The sequence below is a fragment of the Bactrocera dorsalis genome, chromosome 1 (assembly GCF_023373825.1).
Source record: "Bactrocera dorsalis isolate Fly_Bdor chromosome 1, ASM2337382v1, whole genome shotgun sequence".
Lineage (NCBI taxonomy): Eukaryota > Metazoa > Arthropoda > Insecta > Diptera > Tephritidae > Bactrocera > Bactrocera dorsalis.
The window spans coordinates 85,143,886-85,165,822 of record NC_064303.1 but is presented as its reverse complement, the minus strand read 5'-3'; the positions used below and the strand labels follow the sequence as shown (position 1 = coordinate 85,165,822).

Here is a 21,937-nt window from a genome sequence, read left to right as displayed (position 1 = left end):
GCAAATGTTTGGTTTGCTTTTTTGGGTATTTTCTAAAACGAAGAGATAGCTCGTCGTTTGTTTTGGATAAACAATTCAGGATTGTTTGTTGCTGCCCTACATTCGGTTATGGAAAATTTTCGAAATTTGTCGAGCGTGAGTTTACTGTGTATTGTGAGAGCTGTGTTGAGTGAATACCGAATATATTCCACAATACGAAGAAAATATGAGCGACCGAAAATTTTACAGTACTGAGAGAACTTATTTAGCTGAGAAAAGGATGTTAACATGTTCCTATACTGTTAGGTACACTACTCCGATTTAGTGGAGAGAGTTGGGAAAAAGTTTGAGAACAAAACAGTTATTCGAAAAAGAAAACCATTTATCTATATAAGAATGGGTGTTAATTGATATGTAAGTGCGGCTTTCAGTTCTCCGTAACTATGCTATACTTTATGTTAAGTTGAGTTAGCATGCTGTTATTTGCAGCACTTCTGTTAAAAGAAAATTAAAATTTACATTTTTCAACAAAGGAGGTAAGCATATGTGAATAACAAAGGTAACAGTTTCTCCTTTTTGGCTTTCCATTTGTGTTTTATGTTAATTTTAGTTAGCATGCTGTTATTTGCAGCACTTCTGTTAAAAGCCAACTAACAGCAACATTTTTCAGCAAATAAAGTAAGTATTCGCCATATATGAATAACAGAGGCAACGGTTTCTCCTTTTTGGCTGCAACTCGAAATGGGGAGTTCGACAAACACATATTTCGAACTTCGAGTTGGGGAATTGCGCATACTCCTCCGTTATTTTATTTAATTTTAACAGCTGTTAAACTCACAGAAGTATAGCACCTTAAAGGGGAATAAAAGTTATGTTCGAAATGCACTAAATGTTAATCAAGCTCTAGTCATGTATTTTAGAGCATATAAATAGAAATGCTTCCCTTCTTCTTTACAATCTCGTCAGACAACAGTAAAACTGAAATGTTAAAATTTGTCAAACTAGAATAGTTTAGAATGACTTATTCTTGCTACAAAATTTCGAGACAAAGTTATGTTCGAAATGCAACATATTTTGATCCAGAATTTTGCCACCCAAATTTATGTAAATAACATGCTGTATAAAATGGTTCTGTTATGGATTTTTTTTACCCAATTTTAAATATTTGTTGGACAAAAATGTGTTTTCTATGCTTCTTATGCTTCTCTATATATTTTTTATATACATATACAAATTTAAAAAATTAATAAAAAGCATATATAATAGAAACTCATTATTACTACCAATTTTTATAAAGTCATCTACAATTTAACATTTAGAAGTTGGGTGTACAAAAGTAGTTTAATTTAATTCTATGTCATCTCATGTACAACTAGCTTTAATTAGTAAATAAATGAAATAAATTTCGAATTTCAGCAAATTACATGGAATTTAATTTTACTTAAATGGTTTCAATATTACAGCAAATATTCATGTGGAATTCATTAGATATACTTGTACTATACTCAATTGTTCTCGTCTTAAGAACTGAAGCTCATGCTATTAAATATGTATTTCATCAGAAACGATTAAAAGCCATAAATCTGGTAAAAGCAATCACTACCTCGATACGAGTACGAGCATAGCTAAATATATGTGTGTCTGTTTATACGTCCATACATGTAGCCTATCGTCATTGGCACATACATCACTCATACGCTCTGTTGTACCACAACGCCCATCATTTAGCTGCATAACTACTTCGCTTGCACTTAGTTTGTACTTTTCACCACTCAACTGTCGATTTGCCTCAATCCACATAAAACTACTATGTCATGCATGCAACGGCAGCCGTATGATCGATGTGACATTGCTGTCTTGAGGCACTTCCTTTCGATTGGCTGTATTGCTTCAATGCTTGTACCCAGCAAATATTGCCATACACGCTTTAGTTGCCACATACGTTTGTTTACCCGCTATGTATGTATATGTGTGTAAGTGTAGTATGTGAGTAGTGTGTGTGGGTGAATTGTGTCATGTCCATGATTTTGCCATATTTGATGTGCACATAAGTGCAAGTGCAAGTGTAACTTGCACTCAGACACCAAGCAGTTGAGCAGAAAGCATATATCTTATAAAGTGGTGGCTGCAATGGCACTAGTGGAAAATTACTTGGCATATTGATGTAAATATGCGTATGCAAGTGCAAATATTTGCTACTTTGGAATCTCAGACAAAAATATGCTTTATTAATAAATGCTTGCAACTGTTGCATAGATGAGTGGCGCTTTTAGGCAATTTGTTATAATTTGTTTGCCATCTTAGCGTAAAGTACTTATATAAAAGTGTATTTATGTTAGAAAATAGTTAGGCAGTTTTATGTATTAAAATAGTTTTAGAAAATCACTTATATTGGATTTATTATCATTTTCTGTTAGTATAGAACTGTTTAGTTAGCTCATTTCGCACTCTAACTTTCCGCTGTGAAATTTTAAGTATTATGTTTCCCTTTTCAGCTCCCAAAGTAAGCAATTTGTAGGCACGACTCATGGAAATTATGTGGGTGTGATTTAAAACATTTATATTTTCGCTTCCTTTCAGTTTATTGCTTTAAAAAACAAAAAAAAAACAAATTTTCAATAAAAAGATAAATTGTATATTTTGTTTCATTTGCTTTGGCTGAGTCAGAAAATCGCCAAGCAAAGTTCTGTGGTTTGGTTTTGGAAAATTGTGAATAAAGACAAATATATGCTAAAATCAAATTTTTGCAGAAGCTTGAATATATATTTAGGTCTGACAATTTGGTAGATCGGGTAAATTTGTAGATAATCAAAACAATATGTTTAAACTAAATGTAAATAACTCTTCAAACTGTAAAAGCGCTTTCTCAATATACCATAAGAACCTTCAGGACATTATTCATAGAAGCAAAGGAACTCAATATTACCAAGATATGAAATACAAATAGTAAAATTATTTAATATGCTATACAGGTTTATCTAATCAAATTCTTCTTTACAAAAAATTTCAAAAGATACACATTTTATTAGACTTACAAGAGAGGAAGAAATATCACTCACTATAGCAGAGTGTGCGATTACTTCACAGCCACAGTTAAGTATTTGGGGGTAATATTGAACTCCAAATTAAAATACAAGGAGCACTTGGTATACACATCAAATAAAAAAATAAGATTTACAATGCCTTATCAAGAAATAGAGGCTGTGTGCACTCTAGCCATCAACTTCTGATCGCAAAAACGATGAGCTCAGTAATACTATATGCAACTACACTATGGATACAGGCACTAGACATAAAATTGTTTGCCAGACCAAGAAATATGGTGCATAGACTCACAGCAATACATAAGAGTAACAAGTGCTTTCCGAACAATATCCAGCGAAGCAGCTGAAGTACTAGCTAGTATGCCGCTCGTAGACATCCAGGGAGACGAATTTACGAGATTATATGAGCTATCAACGCCAATTACAGAAATCAAATAAAGAGAGGAGAGAAGGAAACAACGGTGGCAAACCTCAACCAAAGGACGGTGGACCCACAGATTAATACCTGACATCCATACGTGTATAACTAGACAACAAGGGGACCTGGATTTCCACCTGACCTATATATTAAGCGGCATGGTTGCTTTAGAAGCGATCTATACAAATTACAAAATGATGTCATACACGACGATATCTTAAAAAAATACTCTCAATACGTGTTTTTTCATTGACCTGGGTTTCGAAACTGCGCTACGTGATAGTTTAATGGTGGAGAATTTGACTGCACTTGCCAGTCCTCTGATAAGTGAAAAGCTATTCGCGAAGCAGTAACTTCCATCATGTCTAAATTAAGACAGTTACAGCAGAATCGGTGTCAGTTCATCCGTAGAAGAGACGTAGAATCTTCTCCACTCCCACGAAGTAATAGCTTATCTAGTGGTACCGTGGGAGAGTCTTGAGTTGGGGTAGGTTAGGTTTAGGAATTATAGTTCCGCACTCTGGCTTTCGATGCTTCTCCCTAGTATAAAAAGGTGAGCATAACTTCTTAATACATATGGGAGGAGGGACACTAGTTCATAAAAATAAAATTGTCATGACTTTTGTAGCGAGATTAGGTTATGGGACTGTTATTAAACCTTGATAACAATTATTACCTTACCACGTACTGTTGAAATGTCGAAGAAATCATCTGATATGGAACTTATTTTTTATTAGCATGCATAATTATTGACATTGTATGTATACCAATGCATATGCATGTATATATAGTATGTTATGAAATACCTTAAAATGATAAGTATATATGTAAATATATGAAAGTAAATATATACAAGTGTGTCTACAAAACGATTACCCACAACTGCTGAAAGGCATTTTAGCATCGCCAACTTATAGGTTTTAATATACTCACACATACACATACATACATACATACATACATACAATATATAAGTGCAATATGAATGCGAAAGGAGTGTAAGGGCAATAAAATAAATTTAACACCATCTAGTATGTGTATTAGAAAACCAACAACGTTAACACTACAACAAATATGGCACTTTTCACACACTTGCCAAACACAAAATAATGTGTGTACACTTGAACACATTCGCGGCCAAAGGGCACGACTACACGCACACACACACATTCATAGATGGTACATATGTGCTTGAGAGTGTGAGTCTGTGCGCAAACATAGCAATGGAATGTATTATGCTTAGCTATCTAGCCAAAAAAAAAAAAAAAAACTGTTGGGCTATATCATATTGTAAACGCAACAATAGCAACAACAACAGCAGCAATAATGTTTTTATGAGCAAATTTTTATGAGTACTTACTTCCGCCCTAGAAATTAGGAAGTTCTTATTTCATGTGAGCGGCATAATAAACTTTTCCCACTAAACACAGGCCCATTCACGACAGATATAAAGAGCCATGAGCGAAAGGAGTGCTTGCAAAAATCGCTGGAGTAGTGGCTGGAAGAAACAAATTTTGCCAACGGCCAACAGTTAGCAGACAACAAAAACAACATGCAATAACAAAGCTTGTCGCAACACAACAGTTAGCGCGCAAGTAGCCTGAGGTCGGGTGTCGTGGCAGCTCATCAAAAAACATAGGATTTCGGCAGCACACTCATATGTACATATGTATTTTCTTGTTTGTATTGAAATTTATGATGTGTTGTTGGGTGAATAAAGGCAACAAGCACACGTAGCGCAGATAAGTAGGCAGCAGTGGTAATCGATATAAGGAAAAAAATAAAAATTCGTTGTTTGATGAGAAAGTGCATACAAATAGGGCAATTGAGCTTATGGATGGAAAGGGCAGATGAAGATAAAATACAGCAGCCAAATTTAAAACGTATTGGAGCTTGTGAAATTTCCCTTATATACATACAAGGCACTGATAATTCGTACATAACTGTGGCTATAGCATGCATTTCCTGTAGTATACAACGCAGGTTAATGAGCGAAATGAAATTTCAGAAGTTCAGAGTACACTAAGATAATGATATATGCTACTAAAGAGCATTAAATTTAGCCATTAAAAACGAAATTTTGCCTGCCTTTGCTTTTAAAATATTTTTTTTTTTTCGTTTTCTGCTTGATTGCTGAACTTTGGCTCATTAAATGGCCATCGGTATGCTTTACGAGCACAACCCAAAAATATTATTTCCTGAAATATGTGTTTTTATTAGTTCGTAGTGTACACAAACGATGTGACTATCAGTCACTGAAGCTTTCGGCTGACCGACGTGCACAGGCGACGGCCACACAAGCACATAAGCCCAAAAGTATGCAAGCAATAAATGCAGCACGTACCAGAGATAACATCTAAAATTCCGTTTACTGTCTCATACCAGCCAGCTGCTGCTAGCCGACGCACCTTTGAACCCCTTAGAGCCGACAGGCTGTGTATACAAGTTAACCACTTTTTAGCCTAAAAGTCAACTGAAAGGGCGCAAAAGAAAATATTATTTGCTGTTTTATGGGCCATCGCCCGAAACGCCTAACAGTTGGTTCCGCATGCTGAACGTTCGCTAGCGCCCAATTGTATGTACATATGTATATCGAATTGAATTCACTATACATACACTCACATAGTGTATAACGTGCAGGACAGGCAGCTGTGATTTGTTGCTGTAAAATGTACACACAAAAAATAAACACAACACCAAGCAAGCAATTGTTGAGCTACAAGTTTGAGAATGTAAAAGCAATGGCCATAATAATGCTTTGCATGTATGCGTATGTATGTGTGCTGTAGTCATGCCATTGAAATAGTAAAAAACTTTTTGTCAGGCAACGCATTTGTGCGCCTATTGCAAGGCTCCATAGAAGAATTATTTGATTATTTTTAAAATCTACCAAAAGTAGGCAATGCTAGTACCAAATCAACCGTCACGTAACGGAGTTATGCATAACAAATATGGCTGTGCTTTGGCCCGAGTCCTTTTTGCCGCCTCTTACATTTTGCATACGCAGAGTAATCAATAGAAACTTAATGTAATCGGATTTGCATTGCGTGAAAGTAGTCATTTGTTAGCGTTTAAGTGTATACCATACATTCTGTAATCCGAAAACATAAACTAATAGAAATTTAAGCGAAGTGCCATTTTATGGAAGAGCTTTTATCAAAGTGGAAAGTAACTTGTCGAGAGAAATGAATTTTCCACTGGTGATTAGAACGCTGTTCGATGAATGGGTCCAAAACGAGATATCTATCGATGCCAATTTTGACAAAAAAGTTTTTTCAGTGATGAAGCTCAGTTTTGGTTAAATGGGTAAAGTAATAAATAAAAATGTTAGCTTCTCTGTGAATGGTAGCCAGTGCTTGTCGGATGTTAGCTGCGTCCGAAGTCTGGTCGAAGTATTATTTGATGTCGTCGACGTAGTTGAGGATTGACCTCTTGATGTTCCAAAGAGGCGGTTCCGCTCCAAGCAAATGACTGCAAGGATGATTTCTGCGAAAGCACCCCAGCAGGAACCGCTTCGAGAGGAGACCATAATGCTTATTAAGTGGGAGCATACGAGCCTCACTAAGTAGGTGTTCAATAAGAGACATCAAGAGGCATCCTGTGTTTGTTCGCAGTGCAGTATTCTGACAAGTTTGGAGCTTTGTCGTCTGCGTTTCACTGCATCCAATGCCGATTACATATCAAAAGTCACACCGAAAATTATAGGATTATTGACAGTCGGAATCTTGATTCCATCGACTGCAATATCAAAATAAAGAGAGTGTTAAGATTCGTAAGGCAGGGAAGCGAGAAAGGTCGGAGATATTCATATCCATTCCCTGACGTCAATATCGTGCAATCATCAGCGTACGAGGTGAGAGAAATTCCCTCTGGTGACTGTGGGAGTTTCGAGATTTAAATATTAAACAAGAGCGGGAAGAGGACACCACCCTCCGGAACCCCTTCTTTAATATTTCTCAGTTTTAAGTTTTTACCTCGAAATAGTACTGATGATTGATGACCGCTCAGGTAGTTCCTTGTCCACCTCTTCAGTCCTGGAGGGAGCGAAGCTCGTTCTCTCACAGGGTGGTTTCTGGTTAAGGCCACGAAGTATCTGAGTGTTTATGACGCTAAGCGCTGTGGTAGTACTGTGCACTTTTCGGATGCCATTGATGCTTTGCTAGGCTCAGGTCGAGTTATAATATCGCACAAGCACATATTGTATTGCTTAAGAATTCGCCCTATTCGTCGTGTCTGTTCTCAGAGGCCTAAAAGGAATGGCCGCTGAAGAGAACTCACCAAGGATTTGGCCTATTTTGTAGTAAAACACCAATCGTATTTCGATTCCTAACGCCCTTTTTTGCCATAAAAATTTTTCTTGGCTCCAAAACCATGTTTTTTCCAGTTTGTCTTATATACACGCATAAATGGATAAGCACATACATATATATATATTCGTATATAACGTTTAATAAGAATCGTTTCTATCGATTTCGTGTTGATTTTATTAGAGAACAGGGGTGTCCAAAAACCTTTAAACTAATTTGTTCTACGATAAAATACTGATATACTTGCCAAGGGCAGCCACCATAATTTATTATTATTTTTTGCTTGGTCAGTAGAAGTTTTTTATTTTTAAGTGCAAAAGTGCTAAAAAGTATGTCAACACTGGCATTCGTTTAGAACATTTCAAGGCGTCGGAAAAAATGTACATGGGCGCTGAAGGGCGGCGAGTATACTGCGAAGGTGAATGCATAAACACCAAATAAAAATAAGATTAGCATTTTGCAATGCAAAATAGCAACAACCTAAGTGCATAGCTACACACATACACATGCGTCAAACACACACACACATACAAGCATACAAATGAAGTAAGGAGAATTTGCATGGATTGCAAATGCGAATGCAAATACCAGCGAGCGCAACGGCGAGCCATAGACAGGAAGGCAGACAGATAAGCGAGCAAACTGACAGAGACACAAACCACACACACACATACGAAATGCCACGAATTACTTCGCCATGCAGTATACACTAATGCACTAAATAGCCAAAGCAACCAATGACATACTGCAAATGCACCACCAATGTGCTTGCGTGTGTGTTTGTGCGGCACTCAAAGCTCCCTTTGCTGTCACTGCGGCGCTGACTGTGAATTAAGTTAAAAAAAAGGAATATTGACAACGCGTGTGCGGTGATTTCAATGCCAAAACCGAAAATTGGCAGCACTCAAAAGGTAAACGAATTTGCGAAATGCCAATCGAAAACAGCGCGCAAAGCGAATAGCTGAAGGAATGCGGTTGCAGCGGCTGGTTTATGCCAAAAAATACTGTGCTCACATGCTGGTGGCGTTGCGCCGGTAAACACTTCATAGATTGAGGTAACATTTGCACAACTCGCGCGCACACACAAACGCGCATGCGCACGGCTGAATGAACTAATAAGCATATGACGTGCTAAAAGCTGAGCTGCGAGGGCTAAGTCTGATTTATGGCGACACTGCGACTCAAGCTGCAGCAGTCCATTGCGTTAAGCCACTGTGTGGCTGCCAACCAAGTGTTCGGGGGTGTTATACTAAGTATATAATACAGCCGATTTCAATTTGTGCCGAAAGTAATAATTCAAAACGTAACGGTAACTGTCGAAAAAGTGTCATTTTAAGTAGTGTTATTTTAATCCACTTTAAATGCAACGCTGTTGGCACTTCTTACTCAAACACTGCGCACCAAGAAAAAGCATTGAATGCTAAAATGAGAACTTTTGCCAAGCCATCACTCCGGTTGCACTCCGCGCTGCTGTCGCCAACAACTACGCAAGTGGTAGCGAATTTGTAAATGCAGCATGTTATTTGCCCAAAAATGACGCCACTTGCATTTGCATATGAAAAAGTTTCGTGAAATAAAATTCACAAAGAAACTTTTACTCGAACGCTGTTCTTGTTGTTATTCTTTCACAACTTATCCATGCCGGCAATTGCGGCAGCTGTTGATTTAAGTTGTTGATGTTGATAACGGCGTACATCTGTTTCGACTGCTGCAACTTTTGCGCATATAATTTTGTAAATCACAACTTGTAAATCTGAATAATTGGCGCGCTAAATGCGCGCGCTCAGCTCAGGTTCCAAATGAAATGCACAAGTGCTAACTAACGGCTGGTGCATAGTTACTAACCTGAATTGGGTTGTCCATTGCTGTTGGGTCGTGCCGAGGGCGCGCCATCACGTGCTTCCACCTCCAGCGCATAGGCGCCTTTCTTCTCTCTGTCGAATACGGTTTTGGTGAAGATTTCGCCACTTTGTAGGTTGATTTCGAAGAATTCTTTGCCTTCGTTGCGCGGTGAGTCGACAATGTAGTAATAGACCTGTGGAACACAAAGGCAAATAAAGTATTGTCAGCATGAGGGAGCTTAATATTATTTCAAACTTTTATATTAAGAGTTAAGTATAAGAGTTCAAAGTCGTTTCTCAAGTGTTTCGTAGCGTACTTTTTCCTTGTATATTAATGTAATAAGTGTGTAAATTTCAACAAATTTGAGATTATTATTGGACTTTTCACTAGGGGCACTGCAAAAGTATACCGATTCTAACGGCAAACTGCTGTCTTTTGCTGCCCTCTTGATATTTCACTTCAGTAAGGTTTGATATTTCATCATGGAAAGTTATACGATCCAACAACGAGTCGAAATTATTAAAATTTACTGCCAAAATTCGGAGTCAGCGATCTCAACTTTAAGATCGTCAGATCTGTCAGATCAAAAATTGAGTGTCTAGTGGAAAAAATTGAATCCACAGGCACATTACAAAATGTTCCTGTGCCAGTGACACAAAGAAGTGTCGAGAATATTGCTGCCGCTAGCGCATCAATTGAAGAAGACCCAAATCAGTCTCTCACATTTCGTTCTCAAGCGTTGGACATTTCTGTGACATCGTTGTGGCGAATTTTGCGACATGATCGTGGCCTACATACTTAGAATATCAAATTGATGCACGAACTGAAGCTGCTAGACCACCAGATTCGTCATATGTTTGTGAATTGGGCTTAGGAACAACTTGAAAATGATTCGGACTTTCATCGAAAAATCATCTTCAGCGATGAGGCTCATTTCTAGCTGAATGGCTTCGTCAATAAGCAAAGTATGCGTTGTGAGTCACCATTGCATCCCGAAAAAATTATAATTGGACAAGTTTTGCAATTTTTTACACTTCATTTGGGTATTGTCTAATGATATCTCCATACCTTGTTTTTAAGTGTAATCTTCTCGAAACTATTTTCAAGAATACAGTTTTCCTTCCAACATATTGTTTTACTTCATAAAACCTTCTTAATTTGAATTAAAATCTTCAATTTGGGATAGTATTGATACCTAAAACACAAAAGTGTTTTCAGGGCAAAGGGGTTTACTTTGAGAAGAATTTAAGAATGTAAAAATTATGAACAAAGTCTTATTATGTTGTAAATATAAAGTAAAAATTTTGAACACTTTCGGCTAAAAACGATACTAATCTATTCTATTGAGAAAATATGCAAACATATTAGAGAATGTTCAAGCATGTATTAGAAGGAGTTTGTGAAGATTAAAAATATAATATTTTCAAAAGCTCTCTTGGATACTTTGCTAAATGGTTAAAAGTGAGGGTAAAGTGCTACAAATGAGAATTCACGCAGCCCTGGCACATTTCCAAGAAAGCGCTTTGTAAGTCAAATCTACTATTTCTTTCAGGTAAGACATCAAATAAGTGAAAGCATTAAATAGTTTAGACATTTCGTTCAGCAAGGGAATGTGCATATAAATTTTAAATATTTCGTTTTATGCTTTGTAGCTTTCAACACAGCCATATATAACTAATTTCACGTGGCCTAAGGTAGGGCAAGTACGGTAAAAATGACGGCAAATATATGTAGATGTTTTAGCCGTAATACATAAAGCCACTATTTACAGAGGATCGCAGATAGCCAAGCGAAAGCGGTGTAAAAGAAGGCATGCTCACACACCTACTAACACCACTTCATAGGAAGCATTTTCCAGTGTTTCCTTTGCCTGCGGTTGGTCGCGCAACTTTCTTATATATTTTCAGGCTCCTTTTTTGACATCGCACGTAATGCTTTCGGACATTTATTAGCGTGAAAATGTGAGCAGATGAGAGCATAAGCCCAAAGCAAATTAACCAGCTGTGGTAGAGTTAAGAGAGCGGCGCTGGCAAAACCATTATTTGCATGAGGTACTGACTTCACAAAAAGCTGGATATTGAAATTTTTCTTAATTTTTTTTGAAGAAACTTACAGTCGCATGCCCATAAGCGATTTTTTATTTCGTAAAGCATATTGTAATTACAACATACTTTTTCCGCCGCGAACTCTCCCACGCCAAATCCATTTTTCTTTCTACCTATACACAGAATTTTTTCAGTTTCCAAGTCAACGCCTTTGCGGAATGGCTCATGCTAGCGCCTTACACGCGTAAACTTTGTGCAGCATTCATTCCACTTAACTGATTTCGACACTCATTTGCTAATTTAGTTGCGCTTGACCGACGCAAGCTCGCCAACTTTAACACAATATTTTATCCTTTCTCTCTCTCGCGTTACGCGCTTTCTACTTTCCCACCCAGATGATCCCATTTACCACGCCGTAATAAACACAGAATTTTAATTATAGCATGATTTGTTTTTCTCTTTGCGACGCTCTTCGCCGTAAGCGCAAAGCGCGAAAGGGGTTTGATAAGAAATTTTTGAAAAGAAGATAAGCATTTTTGGAATATTGGGCCGCCACAGTGAACAATGTTGGACGATTTGCATACTGCCATCCAGCTTAATAATGAGCCGTATGTCTGGCAGGCGCTTATCAAACGCTCTCACACTTGACTGCACTGCTGCATGCGCTACACATACCGTAATGCAGACCACCGCTTGCTCCTCATGCACTCCGCTGGCGCAAACAGGAGCAAAAATTTCCGCATACCATTTCTTTCGTGTACTCTTTGTTTTACTTGCAAGTATGTGATTCACTAAATTTACCTAACGGTACTCCATTTTGTTTACCTGATTATTTGGAAATGTGCCATCCTTGTCAATGGCATTCACTTGCGTCACTTTCGTGCCAATGGGTTCACCTTCCAGCACGGTCTCCTGTTCACGCTCCGTAAACAATGGTATCTCGTCGTTAACATCCTCGAGCATAATGTAGACGGTCGCCTCGGATGCCAATTGTTGGGCGCCATTATTCTGAAATGCACACAGAAAAAATACAAAAACAAAGCGTAATCAGAAAAATTTTGTTTTCATTATGCAAAAGCGACAAAATTAATAAATATGCTAGTTGATATGAGGCAATAACTCATTACGTACAGTAACTCGCTGTCATTATAAAGTTAATTAAAACTGGAACAATGCGCCTACGCGCTGGAATATTGAAATAATTGCGCAGGCATTGTTTTTGCTGGCATACTTATCATATGCAAAAATAGCTGACATTTACTTAAAAAAATATTTATGCAGAGCTTATTTGTATTTATGGAAAACAAAACTTCAATTTGCATATGAAAGAACATGAAAATTGATTGACGTACATATTGTATTAAAATGCAGTCAAAACCGAATTCGATATGAAAAAAAGTTTTCTTTTGTAAGACACCGTTAATTATTTTTTTATAATAGGACTTGATTCTTATATCCCAATTTTATTTGAGATCATATGGCATTCAAATCCATTACACTAATAGAATTTTTCAAATAGAAGTAAATGATTTTACTAAGTGTGTATTAAGGGGTTACATAAATTTACGGGTTTAAAAAATCGAATATTTTTTACATTATCTTATTAAATTCTACAACATCTCTGGAATGTCTATTTTCAAATTTTCAAGTTGATCCGAGTAATAGTTTCGGAAATACAGCCTTGGGAACTTGTGCGCTCGAGGCTAGCTAGGCTAAGTGCGCCGACTTTAAACGCGTTTTTCTCGAAACTGTTTTTTGAAATCGGTTGGCAAGATTTCTCAAGAACGACTCAGTCGATCTTCATGAAATCTTACACAGGTTTTTGAGATACAATTCTTGAAGATATTCACGAAAGATTATTTTTCGATTAAAACTATTTGAAAAAAGTCAGACATTTTAATTTTTTTGTAAAAATATCTGTCAAAAATTTTAGGTTTTTTTTTCAAGTTATAAGTTAAGGTTTAACTAAAACACAGTTATCCTGCCAACGAGAGCGCATCTTTTTTCCGAAGGAACACCGGAAATCTTTAAGAGAGGGTAGTAACTCATAACACACCAAATATGAATACTATTTTTAAGCAATAGCCGTTAGCCACGCATAATGTATATTTTACATAAGAGTCATGAAAACAAAAGGATGAAAACAAAGGCCATTAAAATTTGTATTGCTTTGGGTTCGACGTGTAGCTAATATATCTTGCTTAAGCCTTTGTCATGAAAACTTCGGAGAAGGTATTTAAAAGATTATTTGCGAGGAATAATCCTGAAAAGATTTAGGGATTTTTAGACACTAGCAAAGAAAATTCTCGCATAAGACGGAAGATAATATACATTGGTACAAAAAAGCACTCGGAAATTGTAAAAAAAATGCCTCTGCTAAATGATATTTCAAAAATATGTAGTGTGCTGAGTTGGTAGGACTGTCCTTAATTAATATGCCAAATATGGGCGCGCTTTGTCAACCAGTTTGTTTACACCTCAGTAGTGTGTTGGTATTTTTACTATGGATAAAAATATCGAACGAAAAATATGTGAGAAATTCTGTATTTCCAGCCAAATTACGTGTTGAAAATCATTCCAAATGTTGGAAAAGACTTACGCCAATTCAGTTTTGTCCAAAACACAAACCTACGAGTGGTACCAAGCCTTCAAAGACGATTGAGAGATCGTTGAAGGCATGCCTCGTTCTGGACGAACTTGGACCGTCGCTTGAACTAATGTATATAGAAGAAGATGTGGTGCTTGAAAATCGTTAGTCAAGTGTTATAGAGTTGGCAAGAGAGCTCCACATCTCTCTCGAGTCTGTGAAGTTCTTGCTCGACTCGTCCCGATAGGGTTGAATTCTTTTTTTCGATTGTAATCGAATTTAAAGCCGAAAACGCAATGAACAACTTCAGTCAAACACTATATTCACCAAATTTTATTCCGTGAGATTTTTTATTGTCCCCCAGACTGAACTTGCTTCACCATGGAACCCATTTTCAGTCGATCTAACAGAAAAAACAAAATTCGCTGTAGGAGCGTAAGGCCGTCCCAAAAGGTGCTTATTGAAAATGTTACGAAGACTGTAAAATTATTGGCATAACTGTATTACGTCTGGTGGGCTTTAGTGGTAATAATGGTATAAAGCGGTATAAAGTGGTAATATTTGCCGCAAGCGTAACTAAGTTTAAAGGAACTTTATTCCATCTGGTGTTTCAAACTGATACACGTTTTCGAGGTAATGAAACTACGGGTTTATTCTCGCGGTCGAATATGGTTTTTATTGAGACAATCAATAGCAAGATTTGCTTCACTTTTAAAAATCTTAAAAGCAAATAACATTTAAATTCTATGTTCTAATGTCAAGTTATATATGTATATGTAAACCAGAAACTTCAATGAGTACATCACTTTCAATACTAAATTTAATTAATTTGCTCCAATTCTAAATATATTGCTATTAAATTGAATGCAATCGTTTTCAGATGTTTTTATTTTTTTTAATACAATTCCGAAAAATTTTTAATAGTGATTAAACCATTTAACCAGTCAAATACCGGTGGATAAAGCCATTTGTGCAAGTTAAATTTTAAAATTTATTGAGCGTTATTGCACTTAATTTGCCATCTATTAATACAGTAAGCGTTTGCAATCAATTCAGAGTCCTGTACAAGTGTAAAAAATTGTCAACAGTTTTTGCGTTTTAACTTTTACAAAAAAAGGAACATGGCTTTTGGGCAATATATAAAATCTGAAGCTATTTAGTAGCATTTACAAGACATTATATATGTATACTTGTAGTGTATAGCGATTGAAAAAAACAATTTTTTGTTAAACTCACCGAAATTACACTTCAACACACACATTCACAGGAATTTTTTCGCTGCTGTAAATATGCTGTTAAACTATAAACTAATAAATACTCTGCTAAAACAAGAATTCATCTAAAATACAATAGATAGACTGCATTTGACAAGTGTTCAATTAGTCAATTCTAAATAGATTTCTCTCAGTGAGCCGCCGACCAATTTTATTAGCAAACAGAACTTATGGCAATAATTGCTTTCAACCGCTATCTAAGTTTTATTCTTTCAAATATTCAATTGGATCAAATTAATGTTATTTTTATGCTTTCGTTTGTAGCTATTAACAAATGTAACTGCACAAAAACTGGTAAAGTGTATTTACTCTATACACATATGTATATGTATACTGTGGGCAAAAAATAGTAAGACTTTTTAATTTCAATTTCAGGAGAAAACTCATTCGTCGAAATCCTGTGCCAAATGTCACTTCAAGATAATCATTAATGTTTTATTTAGAGTTCGCTTTTCTATCTGAAGTACATAAACTGTATTCCGCGATAATTGTTTGTCACGAGCAAGTGTCCAGTACGACCATCAACATCAACTGATGATCAATAAGTCAATAAAGTAAAGGGATAGGTGCTTAATAATCTACTAGAGTCAGAGATGTTACTGGCATCGTTGAAATATAGGAAGGACCAGTAAAAACCATTTTGAAAGATGTTTTGGACCTAAGAAAAGTAAAAGCACGATTGCTTCCAAAATCATTTGCTTTCCAACTACCAGGATGTCGTATTATTACTGGCGATGAGTCTTGGATCTACGCGGGTGAAAACGACACCATGGATAAGCCAGCCGGCGGAAGACCTGTGACGACGAATACCTATCAAATCATGGAAAACATCAAGTTAGACAGTCGTGATATCTCTCGCCCAGAAGATGGGAGTTAGTAACCAAACCATTTTAAACCATCTACAAAAAAGGCCTTTTGAACCGAATCAACGCCTGCGATATGCTGCTGAAACGGAACTAACTCAACCCATTTTTGAAACGGATGGTGACTGGCAACGAAAAATGGATCACATACGACAATATCAAGCGAAAACGGTCGTAGTCGAAGGCCGGTGAATCATCCCAAACAGTGGCCAAACCGGGATTGACGGCCAGGAAGGTTTTTCTGTGTGTTTGGTGGTATTGGAAGAGACTCATCCACTATGAGCTGGCCAGACGCTTAATTCTACCATCTACTGCGAACAACTGGACCGCTTGAAGCAGACAATCGACCAGAAGCGTCCAGAATTGGCCAACCGGAAGGGAGTAGTGTTCCACCGGGATAACGCCAGAGCACACACTTCCTTGATGACTCGTTATAAGCTACTTGAGCTCGGATGGGAGGTTCTATCACATCTACCACATAGGCCGGACATAGCGCCAAGTGATTATCACCTGTTCCTGCTCATGGCGAACGCCCTTGACTTGTTGGTGTAAAGTTCAACACAAAAGAAGCATGTGAAAAGTGGCTATCCGAGTTCTTCGCAAATAAGGAGTGGTGGTTCTATGAGGGGAGTATTATGAAGTTGCTTTCTAAACCAATCATTGTAACACTTTTTATAAAGCATTGAATAAAGAGCAAAAAAGCAGAAGATATTTGACACCCTTTATTACTATCAGTTGTACATTTAATTTATATTTAAATGAATTGAAATTGGACCATTAGCCAAAAGTCCCTCCTTATGAATCAAGAAAAACGTTAACTTCGGTTGTACTGAAGCTATATTACCTTTCATAAATATAAAACAGTCTTTATAGGAACTTGATTTTGATTTTTGGTTTGTATGGCAGCTAAAGCTATAAAGAGCATCGGTTTTAACAATTTCTTTGGCGATTGCACCGTTGCCTTGGACATTACTCTATGCCAAATTTTTACTTGGGAAGAGAAGGAGAGACTCAAAATATCAGATCGGTATATCGTACACTGAGAAACTAGTTCGCGTATACACAGGCAGACGACTATATCTTAAACAACTCAGCTCAATATGTTGATCATTTATATGTACATTTTTAAGAACCTTTGACTTTTCCTTCTGGGTGTTACAAAGTTCGTGACAAACCTAGTACATCCTGTTCAGGGTATAATAAGTTGCTCCTGTAATTTCTGTGTGATATTTATGTATTTTTCATTCTAACAGTATTAAGGAAATTCAAAATATTGGAAGAAATTAATAAATTTTGGCAATAAACTTACCATAGAAAGTTCAATAAAAACATTTTTAGGTTTGTATTATTAATACTTAAAATAAATCAGCACTTTTGGTATACTATTTACAGATATTTATTGATTATTTGCAATATTTAATAAATATGAATTATATGTATGTATGTGCATCAATGCATTCTAAAAAAAAATTACGAATTTTCGAAAAACTTAACTGATTCCTTACATAAGTATTTCTTCGTTAGGCTCCACTAAATTTAATTTAAATGTAAGCAAATAGCAAACAACTTTAGGAATCTCGAATAATTTTTCAACATGCCGGCATTATGAAATACAAACAGTATTGCAAAACTAAACCTTTAATAAGTACACATATGTAGTGCCTATTTGTATTGAAATTGATTGTACTAAAATCCGCCTATTAATAAATGAATTATTTGTCTAAGCATTTCAGGCGTAAAACCAAGTCCCTCACAAAGGTTTATGCGGCAAAAAGACACTATGCACATTAAACGCTTGAAGGTATTTGTCCTAATGATAGTTTGTATAGATATAAATATAAGAGAAATATATACATATGTACATATGTAAATACATATATAAAGAGAGAGAAATATACTTGCATATTCTGCAAACAGTTATTGAGCTTAGCTGAGACATGAAATGCAAATATGATTTAAAACTCACAACTTTTATTGAACATATGCAATATTTGCTTTAATTCGTAGGTGGATATGAATTATGCAAGTGTTTGCTCGCCAGCCTTAAGCGAAATTTACTTTTGCTTCACTTTGCACTCGAATGTATTGGAGCAGCAAGAACAAGAGTGCTTTGCATGGTAATAACAAATAAATGTGGCAAATACCTACTGAACATACAACACTACATATTTACCGAAAATGTCTGTGGTTGCATTTCTCTTAGCAATTAGCCACATAACGGACGCACACAGACGTGCCATACATATTTGTTGCAACTGCGCCGACAAGTCTCTTCAAATTGTTTATCAAATATTTAATATCATTTCCGTTTGTTGTGCCAGCATTGATGTCACTACAGCTGTCACTTATAAATCTGCATATGTGTCTTTAGTAGGAAAAAGCAAATGTTTTCCTTTACTAATTGCAATATATTGCTTACATATTTTGTGCAACAAATGTACATATAAGTATGCCTTTGCAAATAAACACATCTATGCCAGTGTAATAATAAGTGCAAATAAAGCGATATAATAGATCATAGTTGGCATTTTTAAGAAATATTCCAAATCAATTAAATATTTCGGCTTTTGCGGAATTCGCATATACAGTTAGTGCAAATGGAGGAATGCACGTTTGTTTATTTATTTTCAAGCATAAATAGAATTAATTAATATTTGCATTTTAGAGCGGAGTCTGAGGTTAGTTTTCGATTGAATTTTGGGGCAAAACCTCCTTCATACTTTACTTGGCTTGGAATAAATAAATATTGCAAGAGCAATCACTTTTATGCATTCCCTCTCAATTATGTTAAGTAAATTCCTTACAATATTTATAATTTGTCAGAGCTAAAACATTGCAGAAAAATATCTTGAAGATATAATTAAAAAAATAATAAAATTTTGTACAAAATTATTTAATTTTTTTAGGAACTAACGCATGATCAAGTACCCTAGTTGATTGTAGCAAAGAAGCTGTACTCTATGAGAGAGACAGTTGGAATTGAAGTTTTAAACGCTTTGAGTCCTCTACATTTTGGAATTGCAATGCAATATACATATGTAATGCCTCCCTAGAAGACATGAATACAATTTGAGAACCCTGAGTCTTAATTAAATCCTATTGGGCCAGGCAAATCGATGTTATTCCATAGCATTGTACAATGAACAATTCGAAGGAATACTGAGCAGGTTACTTTTGATGGAGGCGCACGATGAGAGTGTACATGAAAACTGTGGAGAATCGATTCGACCCCGTTTGCAACAACTTGGATTGACGTATGGAAAAACTTGGCGGATCTTAAGTCGAGATATTAAACTGAAAGCAAGCAAAATACAGCTTGTGCAAGAATTGAAGCAGCTCCACTTCCCCAAGCGACATCAAATCGTTCTTTGGGCTTTTTGGGCTCTTAAAAAGTTCCAAGAAGATCCGACTTTTTTGTGCTTAAATTTTGTTAAGCCATAGGGCTGATTTCTGGCTTAATGGGTTTGCACACCAGCAATATTGCCCCATTTAGGACGATGAGCAGCCTAAATAGATTCAAGTGCTGTCATTTTATCCAGAAAAAAACAACGGTTTGATGTGGTTTGTGGGCCGGTGAAATTATCGTTCCATATTTCTTAAAAAATTATACCGGTGAGAACGTAACCGTCAATAGAGACGTTTGGTTTCAACAAGAAGCCGACACTTCCAAACACATCCCAACAATCAATGTATTCATTGAGAGAACACTTCGGTGAGCAGATTATTTCACGTTTTTGGCCGGTCGATTGATCGTGTGATATCCCACCGTTAGACTTTTCCCTGCGGACAATCCCGCTTCGATACAGGCCTTGAATAATAATAAACATTTCACATTAAATTTAAAGTTTCTGTCTTCTTTCTTTAAAAAAAAGTAGGGAACCGGAAAATGGATCACCTTTATAATACATTTCATTACTTGGTAAAATTTGCATAATAGATCACAGCACTACGGTGCTTAAGGTGCTTAAAGTTTCTTTTTATGATATTTACAATATTTAGTTTGTAGAACTTTTTTGTTTTAACTCACTCACACTTAATTAATATAAATTATTAACTTCTACTCACCTCCACACGTATCGTCAAATTATACTCCTTTATGCTTTCATAATCCAGCGGATGATTCACCTTTATATCGGCCCATGTATCCCCATTATCCGGTCTTTGTTGTAAGTAGAACGTATGAAATTTATTGGTCTGTGCGGTGGACCCGGGCATTAGGCGATAAAACACAGTCGGATTGCCTTCAATACCCGAACTGCGAATGCAGACGACGAAACAAAGCGAGTAAAGGAATATGTATACACATTAGAAAACTTGAAACAGCCAGTATAAAAAGTTAGAAGTCATGTTTTAAACTAGGCGAACTATTTTCAGATCAGTTATTTGAAATATGACCAAACGTGGTGTGTGGGTATTATAATTAAGATAAGTGAACTGTGTGTGGTTTTCAAAAATCAAATTTGGGAACATTTCGTCATATTTCAAACAGTTTAACGACAAGTGTTTTGTAAATTTAAGACGTGCAAATATTTGGCAAAATCTGAAAAGCGAGTAACTGGCGTGTGAAAATTAAAGGAATGCTGAATTCGGTTCAATTTATGTTAATTAATTAATTTATTTTTATTAATTTAGTAACAGTTTCAAAAAATGTTTCAGTTGACGCGATTTTATTTTTCTTTCAGAAAAAGAGGTTTAAATATTTACGATTTAAGTTTATTAAAATTATTTTTTTCGAGAAACTTTGTAAGTTTATAGATTTACGTATAAATAGAACCACTTGATTTCAATAATTAAAGTATTATGTTTTCCAATATGATTGAGTTTGACTCGAGATTATAATAGTTAGGTCCAAATATCTGCACGTGTTTCAAAATAACCGTAATAATTAAAAATTAGTAAATTAGGAAGTAAGTATTAAAAGTGTTAAGGACTAATACTTCTTAAAAATTATTTTATATTATTTATATAAAAATTACAGTTATTTGTATATATGTGCACATGCGACATAACAAAATACAAAAATTATTTATGACGCATAATTCAAGAAAAAACGTTTCTGTTACTATGAGAAAGTGCTAAAAGAAAAAGTGAAAATTACAAAAACAAGTATAAATCATGATTCAACGACGCCATTGCGCTAAATTTGTGAAACACAATTATCTGTAGAAAAAAAAAGTTTTTATAATGTTTAACACAAGAATTCGATGATTTTCTCAAAAGCAAAAAAGAATAATTATGAAATGGCATCAAAAAACGGTATTGCCATATTAAATGTCATTAAGCACAAGGTAGGTAGGTATTCGGGTTGGGTTTGAGGATACAATTTTCGAATGAAAACGTGGCAAAAATGACAGTTGTTCTTTTGCTTGCGTTGGAAAAAGGCAAATCAGTTGTTCACTTTTTCACTGTACGCTCACAAAAATGGCAGGAGGAAAATATATGGAAATAAAATGAAGCGAAAACATAATGGCGAGCAGCGCGTGCGACACGTGAGAGTGACATTTTTTCACTTATAGCCGCGCAAAAAATTAAATGCCGCATTAAATTGAATACAAAATAGCGAAAATAAATCGGCATG

General features: G+C 35.9%; 1 protein-coding gene across 10 annotated transcripts in view; it reads right to left on the bottom strand.

The window, feature by feature from the left end:
• Positions 1–21,937, bottom strand: part of LOC105223163 (neural-cadherin) — a 333,332-nt gene that overhangs the window by 146,487 nt on the left and 164,908 nt on the right. For all 10 annotated transcript variants that reach the window (XM_049446299.1, XM_049446300.1, XM_049446304.1 and 7 more), the window contains 3 exons: positions 20,425–20,614; positions 12,461–12,643; positions 9,594–9,783 (listed from right to left, as the gene is read on the bottom strand). In XM_049446299.1, coding sequence (XP_049302256.1) covers positions 9,594–9,783; positions 12,461–12,643; positions 20,425–20,614 — 563 coding nt within the window. The remainder of the gene's footprint in view (positions 1–9,593; positions 9,784–12,460; positions 12,644–20,424; positions 20,615–21,937) is intronic.